Source organism: Hyposmocoma kahamanoa, unplaced genomic scaffold, assembly GCF_003589595.1.
Source record: "Hyposmocoma kahamanoa isolate Upper Pololo Valley unplaced genomic scaffold, ASM358959v1 202, whole genome shotgun sequence".
NCBI classification, from domain to species: domain Eukaryota; kingdom Metazoa; phylum Arthropoda; class Insecta; order Lepidoptera; family Cosmopterigidae; genus Hyposmocoma; species Hyposmocoma kahamanoa.
In genome coordinates, this window is record NW_020653726.1 from 14,103,994 (window position 1) to 14,117,210 (window position 13,217).

The 13,217-nt window shown below is 38.8% G+C and overlaps 1 protein-coding gene across 1 annotated transcript in view; it reads right to left on the reverse strand.

The window, feature by feature from the left end:
• Positions 1-13,217, reverse strand: part of LOC113226816 (condensin-2 complex subunit D3-like) — a 31,003-nt gene that overhangs the window by 8,780 nt on the left and 9,006 nt on the right. Inside the window, exons 4-13 of the mRNA XM_026459582.1 lie at positions 12,881-13,024; positions 12,015-12,093; positions 11,116-11,255; positions 9,643-9,840; positions 6,665-6,820; positions 4,895-5,047; positions 4,206-4,387; positions 3,282-3,441; positions 1,623-1,755; positions 790-870 (exon numbers count right to left, since the gene is read on the reverse strand). Coding sequence (XP_026315367.1) covers positions 790-870; positions 1,623-1,755; positions 3,282-3,441; positions 4,206-4,387; positions 4,895-5,047; positions 6,665-6,820; positions 9,643-9,840; positions 11,116-11,255; positions 12,015-12,093; positions 12,881-13,024 — 1,426 coding nt within the window. The remainder of the gene's footprint in view (positions 1-789; positions 871-1,622; positions 1,756-3,281; positions 3,442-4,205; positions 4,388-4,894; positions 5,048-6,664; positions 6,821-9,642; positions 9,841-11,115; positions 11,256-12,014; positions 12,094-12,880; positions 13,025-13,217) is intronic.

A 13,217-nucleotide genomic window follows, 5' to 3' on the forward strand; every position in this document is an offset into this window, starting at 1 on the left:
GAACCTATTGCAATAAAACGGCAATTTCATACTTTAACCCCTAATATTATAGTAATATGGTGCAGTAAAAAATGAATTGCATGCAATTTCTTTTCTAATTGTCTAGAATTTAGTTCTCTTTTCACCGGTAAGGGCGTTGTACAATTTGCTAGAGAAGAAAAAGAGAATTATCAAATATTTCATCGCTAGCGACAACTGTCACTAAAATAAATTGTAAATAAATAAATAATAATAAATAAATTTAAATAATTGTAAATAAATTGTAAAAATAAACTGTAAATTGATGGTAGAGAAACTGAACAAAAGATTTTTTTATTTAGGAAATGAAACTATTTTTCCGGATTTAAATCGCGTATATTTGTTTTTTCAAACAAACCGTTGTTACGGGCCCTTTACAGGTCCCATGGTCACGGTTAACTGAAGTGGTACTTCACGTACATTTAACCGTGACCATGGGACCTGTAAAGGGCCCGAAACGTCGGTTTGTTTTAGATTTAAGTACGGAAAAATAGTTTCATCTCCTATGTGTAACAATCGCGAAAACCTAAGAACTCGATTTTTTTATTTTTAATATTTTTATTATACACTAAGTATTTTTATTTAATAAACCAGATGCTAAATAAATGACGCAAACAATTTTTTTCTCCACCTGTAAAGTCAATGTAAAGTTGTTAAAATTGAGATAGTACCAGTGGCCAGTTCACAGTCGATATTATATAAAAAATATATTACTAAACCTCCCCGTGTAAGAGCGAAATCCTAATCAGGGTTAACACAAAAATTACTTACCAAGCTGGATCAATTCCGTCGCCCACGTTAAGTTGGTAGGATCCAAGTGAGCAGCGAGTGTGGCGGCCGCGAGTCGACATCCTGTCAAAAAGAGGCAATGCAAAGAACATCTACAACTTACTGTAGTGAAGTATAAAATGCCTACAGAGATTATTAAACAAAAGCTATGCGTTTACTTCTTCTTTAAAGCCTTGTGGTTTTACATTTGCTAATATAAATTTTGTTAATAAGTAAAACTGACGAAAACAATATGGAGACAAGCAAAATACTGTTTACCAAATTGAGATTACGATAATTATCATAAGACCACGTAATTGGTCATAAACTCATGATTGGTTAATTTGTATTTTTCAAAGCTACGCAATTGGTCAGTTTCCATGGGATATAATCGGTGGAACTAATTATCCTAAAGTCAGTACGCTTGTGTATTCACGTCGTGCACACTGGTTTTCATGGTGTCAACATCTCTAATGTCCCGGGTTCGAACCCCGGCTATGTATAAAAACTAAATTTTCAATATTGTTTTTTTAGCCCCGCACTGGGAACACCCTGTATCACGGGCGCCAAGGACACACAGACAACTACAAATTATACCCAAACTCTCGAGAGTAATAAATGTAGGTCATACAAATATTTCTCCCGGCCCGGGAATCGACCAGGACCTCCGCGTGGCTGTCCAGCATGGTAACCGTTCGGCCACGGAGGCAGTCTCGGGTCTGGGTGCTTGTGGTCCGTCGTTGTGTAGGATTTCAATAACGCAAGTGCTTTTGTTACTTACTTTGGGATCGGAGCAACATACGTTGTCTAATACAATAAAGGAAAAAATATAGTACCGTCGTTGTGAGCGGCGGCAAGTCGCTGGACAAGGTGGTCGCGCAACGCCGTGCGATCGACAGGCCGCGCCCACCGCGACCACAGCGTAAGCAGCTCCAACGTCAGCGGCATCAGACGGGAGTCACGCGTTTGCTACAACAGTTTTGCCAGTTTAACAAGTGACTTTGAACACCCCAGCACACTTCACGGAACACTACTAAATCTTTTATTACACTTGGTAAGAGCGGTGGCCCCGGTGTGGCAATGGACACTGGTTCGACTCTAGTCAGACCGAAGGAATTTTTTTTGTGTTTTTCGATCCCTGTATTAATAATAATAACAAACTATTAAACAGGACTGTATAAAAAATAATAATATCATGGTAGATTTATCACCCAGTTAGTACCTTTACAGCTACCAGTCCTGGCGAGAGATGTCGCTAGTCGCTGTATTTTAAATTTTTATTGAATTGATATCCAATTATTTTTGTGAAATTACTCCACTAGTTAGTTTGTTATAATTAATAATACAAAGATCGACCACTCAGAAAAAAATCCTTCGATCCGGCCGGATTTGAACCGACGTCTCCTAGCGTACCGTGTCATAGATTTCTCATAGATGGCGCTACGACTATAAAGTCGTTGAAAAACCAAATACAAACACACGACGCAAGCACATAGAAAAATTCGTGAGGCTGGTTGATTCCGTGGCTTAGTTGGTATAACGTCTGGCACGGTAAGCTAGAAGCCGTCGGTTCGAATTCGGCCGGATCGAAGGATTTTTTTCTGAGTGTTCGATCTTTGTATTAATAATTATAATATCATGGTAGTCAAAACATTATGATATTAAATAAAATAAAAATTGCACTAGTTACATAACCCAAAATAATGCAGTGTTTTCTTCAAAAATGTTGTGCTATTTAATTGCTACTTTATGTCTAATTCTTATTTATTTAAATATAAACATTACTACTTTGTTTTTGTTCAGTTTAATGTGCCAGTGTGTGTATTTGGTGATAATTGATTTAATGCTGAAAAGAGGGCCGAGTAAGTTTTGTCAAGAATCCCTAAGATTCAGTCTGTCTTATGAAGACGGTTGATAGTATTTTTTTTTTTTGTATAAAATAAGTTGACAAGTCCCATGTGCCTGTAATTTCACCAGCACCCTTACCCTTCAAAATCTCATATTACTACTTGGCGGTAGAAATAAGTAAGCTAGATTGAAACTTGTTACAAATTCTTGTTATTGGGATCAATACATAAGCAATAGTCCTTTATTTTTTAATCGAATAATTGTTTTTCTACACATAAGTTGGAATAATACCGCAGCTTGTCTTTGCACGATTTTTAAAAATGTCGTAAAAGATAATACATAGTAGACAGAATTAAAAAAACTACCTCAAAAATTTATGGAACCACATCTATGTGTCAAGTTTTATTAACGGAAATGGGTTAAATTTAATACACCGTTTTCAACCTCTAATTTGTCACCCTCAGAAGTGGAATATTTTCTTCTCTTCCCAACAAAAGAATCATCAAAATCGGTTCACAAATAAGCCGGAGTAAGCGCGTAAAATACACACACAAAAAGTCAAATTGAGAAGTTCCTTCCATTTCTGAGGTCGTTTAAAAACATGTCAATTAAAGAATTGGAACCTATCGAAGAATAGTCCACGTTACCTGGTCATCATTTGCAAGGTGATAGTAATACTGCAGCAGAAACCCGATGTCGTTGCAGTCGAGGTGTCGCGCGGCGCTGGTGAGCAGCACAAGTACGTGCAGATCCCGAACCTCGTTCACCGCGCCCATGTGCGTGCTGACCACGTCTACTACGCGATGGCTGAGGGGTAACACACGACCAATGACTGATTAATATTTGTGGCCTAGCGGTTAGCACTGTGGGCGCTAGACGAGAAGGTATAATTTCGGAATCAAACATTTCAAAATTGGTTCTAGGACGGGAGTCATCGGTAGTAACCGGGTGTTCAATTCGTTACTCGGGTACCGATATTACAGGACACGTGTGTGACATATAAAAAAGTTATATACCATTTTTCTCTCTATTTTTAATAATGTCTGTTACCGACCCGGCAGGCCACATACTAAATACTCTGTTTTTGACGTAAACAATAAATATTCGAATAATGTTCTGTTACTAACAATATACTTAGATTTATTTTAGAAAATAATATAAAAATTTAGCTGTTGTAATAATAATATAACATTTATCCTATACTTATATCAATTGTTTATTTATACCTCATAGTTCCTGGCCTGATCCTTATTACACTCTATCTCTATTTCTCTAACACCGTTTCCAAATTTAATTACTATGATATTTTAAGTTTCCCCGTTTTAAAAAACAGTCAAAAACCTTGTAAGTGGCTGAAACACTAACCGCGAAAAGCCAATAAAAATAAGAAAAAAATGTCCCTGCAAATAGCGTTGGTTTTTCTATTCATCATGATATTATTCTCTCGCACACATAAATGATCAGGTAATTAACGTAATTGATTTATAAAAATCGAACATTCAATCTTGAGCATCTATTTCCGAGTATGAAGTGAATATTCAAGGTTGGTTATTGGCTTTACTATATCGTACCTAATACAAGTGGTTTTGTTAGCGAGCAGCAGGCAGGCCTTCTGCAGATGACGCCGCATGTTGTGGCGAGTGACCGCAGAGAGGAACATCCATGGGTGCTGGTCCTCGGGTAGCCCCTGTACGTGTTTCTGCAGTCGATCTATCAGAAGGTGCTGCACTAGCGACATCACTTGGTCTTGAATCTGCAGAGTCAGTAGCGTTTGAAAATGGTGCAATATAATTTTAATACATTGATTTTGTGTATGCCTGATTCAGTAAGTGATTATTGTGTATTGTGTGAGTGAGTGGGTGTTTAAAAAAGTACTGAATCGACAAGACAAGAAATACATAGATCGATTAACACAATGAAACCTGCGATCTGACTAGACTCGAACCAGCGTCTGTTGCTATGCCAGGGCAACCGCTCTTTACCAACTGAGCTACGGACCGAATCAGCAGACCTTACGAATTTGTCTATGCGTTTACAGATCTTTGTATTGTCGTCAGCGCCACCTGTGAGACACTTTTTGAAGTTTCTTCACTCAGCTTTGTAAGTTTGCAGCTACTGGTGGCTAAAGCTTCAAGTAGCAAAACATTACGAAATTCAATAAAATAATATTGCAAGAATACTTCACTAAAAAAGGGGGTTTTGATTTAGTGTTACTTCTAGTCTGACTACGAACATTTTAAAATAATTTTCTTGTTTATACCTTAGTCTCAGGATCTGACAACTGATGCATGGGTCCGGAAAGAAAGGCGTCAAAGACGGCATCACACGGTCGCTGAATCGCTAACTCGCCGAGAGCAGTGATCGCTCCTGTACGCACTATAATGCTCGCATCACGGCACAACCCTACTAGAATCTAAAAAATATAATATGATTATGTATTAAGACTGACTTTGACTGTATTTGCAAAACATAAACAATTATTTTAAACTTCATTGGTTTTGTACAAATGATATAATCGAATACGAACTTTATTTTATTAGCTCTAACTGTCACATTGCCAACAATGCCTCCCTCCTTTGTTGCCCCTTCACCTGGCATAACGTTCCCAAACTCGTCCCGTTCCTTTCCAAATACATTTAACTCATCTCCCCATATATCGCATTGTCTTCTCCATACGTCGTCGATAGAAAAATATTAGATAGCCACCACGCTTGTCGAAGCGGAATCAGCTTGAGGCGATCAGTGTCGCCTTTACATATGGTGCAAGGTCTTGGGGTTCACGAAAGGAGTCTCCCTGCACGATGTACCATTCCTTTCCTCTACGTCTGGCGCATCATGGGAATCGGAATAGCACATCCTTTCCTACGATGGCAAACATTATAGTGTATGCCATCAATACGAAAAAAAGAAGAAGCGGCGGAATAGTGCCGCTTGCGACCCGCGAAGCGTAGTAAAAGGGGTAATGCTCCCCAACATCATTTATAATTGTGCCATTTGCACCTGGCTCTCAGACCATTAGACAAAAATTATAACTGTGAGTGACCGAACAGTTACCATCCTGAACTGCCACGCAGAGGTCCCGGGTTAAATTCCCCGGCCGGGAGAAATATTTGTATGGCTTACATTTATTTCTCTCCTGAGTTTGGATGTAATTTGTGGTTGTCTATGTGATATACAGTATACAGGGTTTCCCTAGTGCGGGGTTATGAGTGTGTGCGTTATTATTATTTTGATCGCGTGCCTACTAGAGGACGCCAGGGTGTTGATTGCACTCGGGCGCTACATGGGCTAGCGTCAGCGCTGGAGGCGATCATGTTTTACTACACTTGTAGCATTAAGTCGATTCACCGTCGACACGGTCGTTTAGCCATCGTCTTGGATCATGGTATATGAAATCTGGACTTCGGAATCGCTCGGCCGTCAACGCGGTGGAAGCGGATGCATTGCCGACCTGTATCGAGCGTCATACAAACCGTTACGCAGCGTCTTTCTTGCATAACATGGAGATAAAACTAATTCTGACAGGTTTCATGCGATTCCGTGTTGATAACTATGATTATTCTTTTAACCTGTATTTTTTCTGCAACGGCTCTAATTTGAATATTCTTGTTAAGTATATTCATATTAGAGATTATTTTATGTTTGTTATGTTCTTCTTTGACTTAGGAGAATGGAATTAATATAAGGTGGAAATTCATAACATGTCACATCACTATAAGAGTTGGCGTCTAGGGAATGAAACTAGTTTTCGTCAGTAGCAGTAAAAAGGTTAAAATCGGGCGGGTGTGTAAAGGTAGACTATTGGCGACTGCATCGCTACTGCATCGCGTTTGCATTGCTGCTAAAAGTCGCCGTTCGTAACCGCTCTAACAGTTATTATTATTATAGCTTTACTAGAAAAAAAGACCACATATAATAACCGTCACGATTTAGTTTTTGGTTGAAGTTAGATTATATATTGAGTTTCTTTGTTATTTTCTTAACTATTAGCTTTTTAGCCGTTGCTCAATAGATAAATAATAATAATTACCCCAAGGTCGTTGGGGTCAGGCGTCGGCGAATCTTGCTTGACCAGCGAGCGGTGGACGAGCGCGAGAGCTGCTCGACGGACGGCTGCGCGCTCGTCGCACACGCACCGAGCCGCCAGCGCCAACAGCCGCGACACCGGTCCCGTCCCGTTCAACTCCTGTTCGCCACCAGACATCATAGCTCGATTTATGCTTAAGTCGTTTTGCTCCACTGTGGCAACAATTATTTATTAAAACTGTAGTTACTCGTTGACCTTGGAATGCCACCGTTTGTTTATATTGACGCTCAAATAGCTAATATAAAGGTGGTGATTGACCAGTTAGTTTCAGCGTAATAGCGTAACACATTACAATGTGAGTATTCATATCGTCGGTACAGCGATAGTGAAGTAGCAGTAGAGTTCGTCCTGGGAATTACTGCCACCTTACCTATTTCTGCCGTCAACGTTCATATGTTCCGATTTAGAAGGGTAAGGTTACTGGTGAAATTCCAGGCACATGGGACTTGTCAATTTATGTGTCAAGGTGACAGGCGCAGTGGCAGTGCCCGTAAGATCTTTGCGATTTAAGCTCTGAGTGGCACTGCTACTGTTATGGTTAGGCGTGTCTTACCACCAGGCGCACGACTTGTTCGTCCCGTTACTTGGTATTATAAAAAAATAGCGAACTCAACAGCTCGCTGCGAGACAGCACGTGCTCCACTCAGTTGTCGGTTTTTTGACGAATCCCTTTGAGTTCTAAACGAGTTGTAGTGGACTGTATCAAGGAGTTCGGACGGGTGTTAACAACGAGTAAGCATGACCAAAGCAAATGTACTTCAAGTTTATTAATTTACTACAAAAACACGTACAGCTATCAATCCATAAACAGAAACAAAGTAAAGAAAAGGCGCCAAAAACAATCACATTTAAATTTAGAATTTAAGTATAAAACAAACTTAGAAAGACTATAAAATATACATATGTATATCCAAAAAAGATTTGTAACGACTGCTGCCATTCACTGCACGAGTAATGACACAGACCATTCGGCAAATGTAGTAACATATCCAGCTCGCCCCGAATGTTACATTACGTTAAGATTCAGATCCAGTCCAACCACGTATATTATTGATTATATTAATTTCTTGTACAAATTAGTTTGTAAAATTCTGCAACATGTCGAGATCTAACTATTCAGTTTTTACGCAATAGATCAATTCTAACAAAATAAAATTTTGCTGGCTTGATATGTTACTGGCCGTACAAAGACGATGTATTGTGTGATGAGAAAGTAACTTGTTTTTATTACATCAAGTAACGGGACCAGTAAGTCGTACGCCTGGTGGTAAGCGACACACCTACCCATAACAGCTACAGTGCCACATACGAGGTATACAATAGCACAAAACTGAGAGGTTCTACAACTCCGCCCGTCACCCTAAGTCTCATGTGTCTGTAATTTCACCTGTACCCGTACTTTTCAAAGCCGGAACGGAATAATGCTCACATCATTACTCAGCGACAGAAACAAGTATGGTGTCAGTACTTCCCTTGACGAACTCCGTACGAGCACTTTCTACGTCTTTGTGCATTTAAAGCTATTTTCACTTGCTAACTATTTAATAGTCATCTATTAAATAGTTAGCTAAAGTTAGTACGAAATAAACTGTCAAAACGAACTCACGTATTTCTGCTCAACACAACATTTCCTTTCTACAAAATAACATCGCTTATTCCCAGTCGTCACTACTGGCTTTGTTCCCACTGGCGACAAATGGAAAAAAAAACCACGTGTTACCAGCAGGGCTAGCACGAGAGGGCGCAACTTGCACGAGAGGGCGCAACTTGCGCGAGAGCGACATGCGAGATCTCTATGCGAGAAAAGCAGTATCCTGCTCTTTATGTCGCTGTCACGTAAGTTGCGCCCTTTCATGCTCGCCCTACAAGTGGTGATAAACATAATAAGACATAATAAGAATTGAAAAACAAAAACATATGTTATCGAGTGGTGACAAATCGGATAAAAAGATCTGTTGTTGCCAGTGGTAACAAATGGAATAAAAAATCCCAATGAATGTTTGTTTATTGCCGCCATCGAAAGGGAATAAAGTATAATTCGAGTTTAATGATAAAAATCCACACGACATAATCAACAGAAGACCTTGAACACATCTTAATATCATCATGAATAAAGGAAAATTTTCAAGTATCACTTACGCCGTCCTATATCCGCCCGTTCGAATGATAGGCGTAAAAACGAGAAAAGAATGTTAGGATTCCAGAAGTATTGTAAATTAATATTTAAATGTTAAAAAACAATAAATAAATTCTTTACCTTGCGGTATGATTACTTGGTGAACCCAGTGAAGGTTAAATCGTGCAAAGTAGCGGCGTTTGTGTTGATTTTTTATGCAGTTAATTCACATATACATATTTTAGATTCCCATTCTCGTGAAATTTTATATTTTGCGAGAAAAAGGATTATGTTTGGGTCTTTTAGAACAGATGGAAAGAATTAGATAAAACAATAGAGAATATATATAATAAATAAACAATGGAATGTTGCGTCTTCACCTTTATTGCAGGTACTTTCAAACGATAACGATGGTTATAGTAGGGGTAATTGGCATAAAAAACCAACCGTCCTAAGCGAACTCATTTTTCGGCCGAGGTTCGAACAATTAACGACTCCTGAGGATGCCTCGTAGAAAGACGAAACACGTGTCGTGTATATTGCAGATGGCGGTGTCTGCGACTGCAGTTGCGATTATGTTATTAATTTTATGAGTGAGAAAATTAACTCCAGGACAAAAAATCAACACAAGCCCAGCATTTTCCACAATTTAACCTTCACGGGATTCGCGGAGTAACAAATTAATTTACTTGCTTATTAATTTATTATTATTTATTAATTATTAATTAATTTACATTTTTGTTAAGAAACAGTATCAAGCACAGGATGTGATCAGAGAACACTCGGACGTGAACGGAGAGCATACCTGTATGGCATCGCTGAGAGACGCCTCGTGCGTGAGTAAGCAGTCGGAGAGGATGGCCAGCGCGCGCGCGCGCAGCGTGCTGGACACGTCGCCCACGCGCTCGTACAGCGCGCGCACGATCTCGCCGTGCGGCACCGTGTGCGCGCGCTGCCGCAGCAGCCCGGCCGCGTCGTCTTCCGTCAGGTCTATCTCGGCCTCCTGGACACGTTTCAATAAAATAAACTTAGAAGGGAGGACTTGTCTTCACAACCCGCCGTTTCGGACTGATGAAACTACGAATTCATAGCGTGTACAGTTGTAAATCAATTTTAAACTTTCACGATTTTCGCACATTGTTTGAACCCGGTGGGACTCTAACCAACTGAACGTGTATAAATATATTTTATTTACCGCGACGTTCCGTACGTGTTCGATTAAGTCCCGATATTGAACTCAGATAATTGATAGTGTATGCTTGTGACGTTAACGATTAAGTTGAACGCCGGGGAGTAGCGACGGATCGATACGATTATCGTAACGAATGATCAAAACGAGGAATCGTCTGTATATACAATATCAAAGTACATCAGGATAAATAGGTGCTAGTACAGTGTGAGAGACTTCATGGACTCTCCTATAAAATGATGTGATAACTTTAGAACTGTTCCACAATGCAACTTATACACTTTGCCTATAGACTTATACGATTTTAGTTCTGTTTTAAGTACTTTAATGTCTATGTTTGCTTTTGTTAACTATTAGAGAGTACTAATTATTTACTACACCCAAACGGGGTATGTTTCTACTTAGTAATTACCGTTTAATGCCTGTACCTATCATAATAACTCTTTATTGCACAAAGAAAAGATACATGAAACACAAGTTATAAAGCACATATACAAAGGTGAGCTTATCTCTAGAAAAGATCTCTTCCAGCCAACCCTAGCCTAGTTGAAAAATGAAGTCTGCGGGACTAATTATTGTACAATAAAAATAAAATTATATATAAAGGATGATAATATATACATATGACAGACATACACACCTACATGAACCTTATATACATAAATACATACATAACCAGTATATATATTATAATCTAAACAAATTACTAGTTTATAATATATGTTACCGATTAGGTATCTAACGCGTTCGACAGGCTGTGCTCTTATAATTTGTTTTGAAACATGCCACCCATGGACTGTCACGAATGCCAGCAGGCAGTTTAATCCACATATGAGTTGCTCTTACCGTGAAAGAGTTGTGGAAGAATTTCGAGTTGGATTGGGGATTTATTAGTGACCTAGTGTCACAGGTACGTTTTGGGTAATAAATAAATAAGTATAAGTCTCAAGTAAATATACTCTTAGTCGTACTTATATTAACTATGAATTTTTTTTCTAAAATAAAGTATTATTATTAATCCTGAAGCGAGTAGCAAATGCGTCAGATGTCAAATTCGTAATTTTGTCTTCACCATTGTAATGCACTAACCACTGTTGGCGTTTCCTGCCGAACGCGAGGTTCCATTTTGACATTTACGGGTGGACTCTGCCCATCAGCAGGTGCTTCATTTGTTTCTTGATTTTCATTCTCGTTGGCTGGTTGCTCACTCTCTTCGGTAACTGTAGCATCTGTGGGACAGATTAATCATAATTATATTGAATTCGGTAAAAGGTTTTTGGAGTTACGGTTTTTACACAAATTGAATTTTAGTAGCAGTAGAGCTCCTTGTGAATGAGTTCGTCCAGGGAAGTACTACCACCTTACCTATTTCTGCCGCCAAGCAGTAACGTCAGCGTTACTGTGTCCCCGTTTTGAAGGGTGGTGGTGAAATTCAAATGCCTACATGGGACTTGTCAACTTGTCTCAGGGTAACGGACGCAGTGGTAGTGCCCCTCAGATCTTTGCAATTTTAAACTTGTTCATCCCGTCACTTGATTTTATAAAAAAAAATTCAAGTATAGTTAAATTTTGAGTTCCAGATTATTTGTTACCTGTTTAACCTGATGGCTCCATAGTTAATGCTCAATAAATAAATAATATAAATGCATTAATTTAATGATGAAATTCGTTATAAAATTATTTTTCAATCTTTTATAATTTTTTTCATAATCTTTAATTTGGGCTTTCATTAAACCCCAAAACCAAAGACCTACAACAAGTAAATAGAAAAATTCGTAAGGTCTGCTAGTTCATTAGATCCGTTAGGAGAGTGTCAGACACGTTATGTTGAAGGCGCTGTTTCGAATCCAGCCGGATCGAAGAAACTTTTTAGTGTTCGATCTTTGTGTTAATAATCATACCAAACTGTGGAGTCACATTTTTCAGATTTCACAAAAAATAAACTCAATAAACTTAAAATTGCAAACTATTTTTCCCCAAATTCATACCTGGGGGAGTCTGTTCAGATTGTTGTGGTTCAGATTCCTCTGGGTCATTTTCATTACATAACAGTTTAGACAGCATTTCCTGGAACCAAAATTATTGTGTTTTGGGTATTGTTTCCTTATTTGAGAGCACGAGATTGTGTGACAAGAAAAGAAAAGAAACCAGTAAAAAAGCTCTATGTTCAGGCCACACAGAAGCGGCCGCGGAAGCGTTCCGTGCTCGGGTATTTTTGTAATGTACAATTTTATATGAATTCCCGCGCCCGGAACCCTTCCGCGGCCGCCTCTATGTGGCCAGAGCATTAAGGAAACATAACATAGTTTACCGTAGATCTACTGAACTTAAGCATGAAACTAGAATATATTACATTGTTTCATTGCTGTACACACATTTAAATTATATAGAACAGACAGGGACGTGTAAAGGACATATCAATTGTAACGAGTTCTCGGGTTTTTGCTAGAGTTACACATAGCAAATGAAACTATTAATTTAACCAATGAAAAGCTCAGTGTCTTATTCACAACAAAATTTAGCACCATCTTGATTACAACGGTATAATATGTCAAAATATGAACTAATTTTTGACCACTACTCTTGAAAAACAACAATCATGTAATTTTTTTTTTGCAATGCATTTGAATGTTAATTAGCTTAAAGCGCAGACCACACCGTGAACGAAGTTAAGCTAACTTAGCTCAGCTCACGTAGTTGCATGTAATTTAGTCATACAGACACTCACCTCTCCCAAGGCCTAAAAGATAAATTTTGAATTTTTAAATGAGAGAGGCGATATTCCCCGGCATTGCCATTGCCTATTATTAACTTTTCTTTAATGTTGTAAACTAAAGATTACATGAACAGATACCATTGCAATGTGTCGGTGTGATATCTTGCTTGTGGTAGAGAGCTTGATCAGCCACTTAACGATGTTACGGTGCGACGTGCGCGGCAATAAGCTCATCAAGCCAACCACCAGCTCCACGCGCGCCGTACGCACTTCAGCGCGCTCCTATGAAAAACACAAAGATATATAATATCCCTCACCATCATCAGTGTAAAATAATTTAATTTTGCGCAATCTAACATTCATTAAACCGAGGCCGTGGGTTCGAATTCAGGCTAGCACCCCTGAGTTTCTCGGAATTTATGTGCGAAATTTAATTTGAAGTTTACCATGAGTTTTTTCGGTGAAGGAAAATATC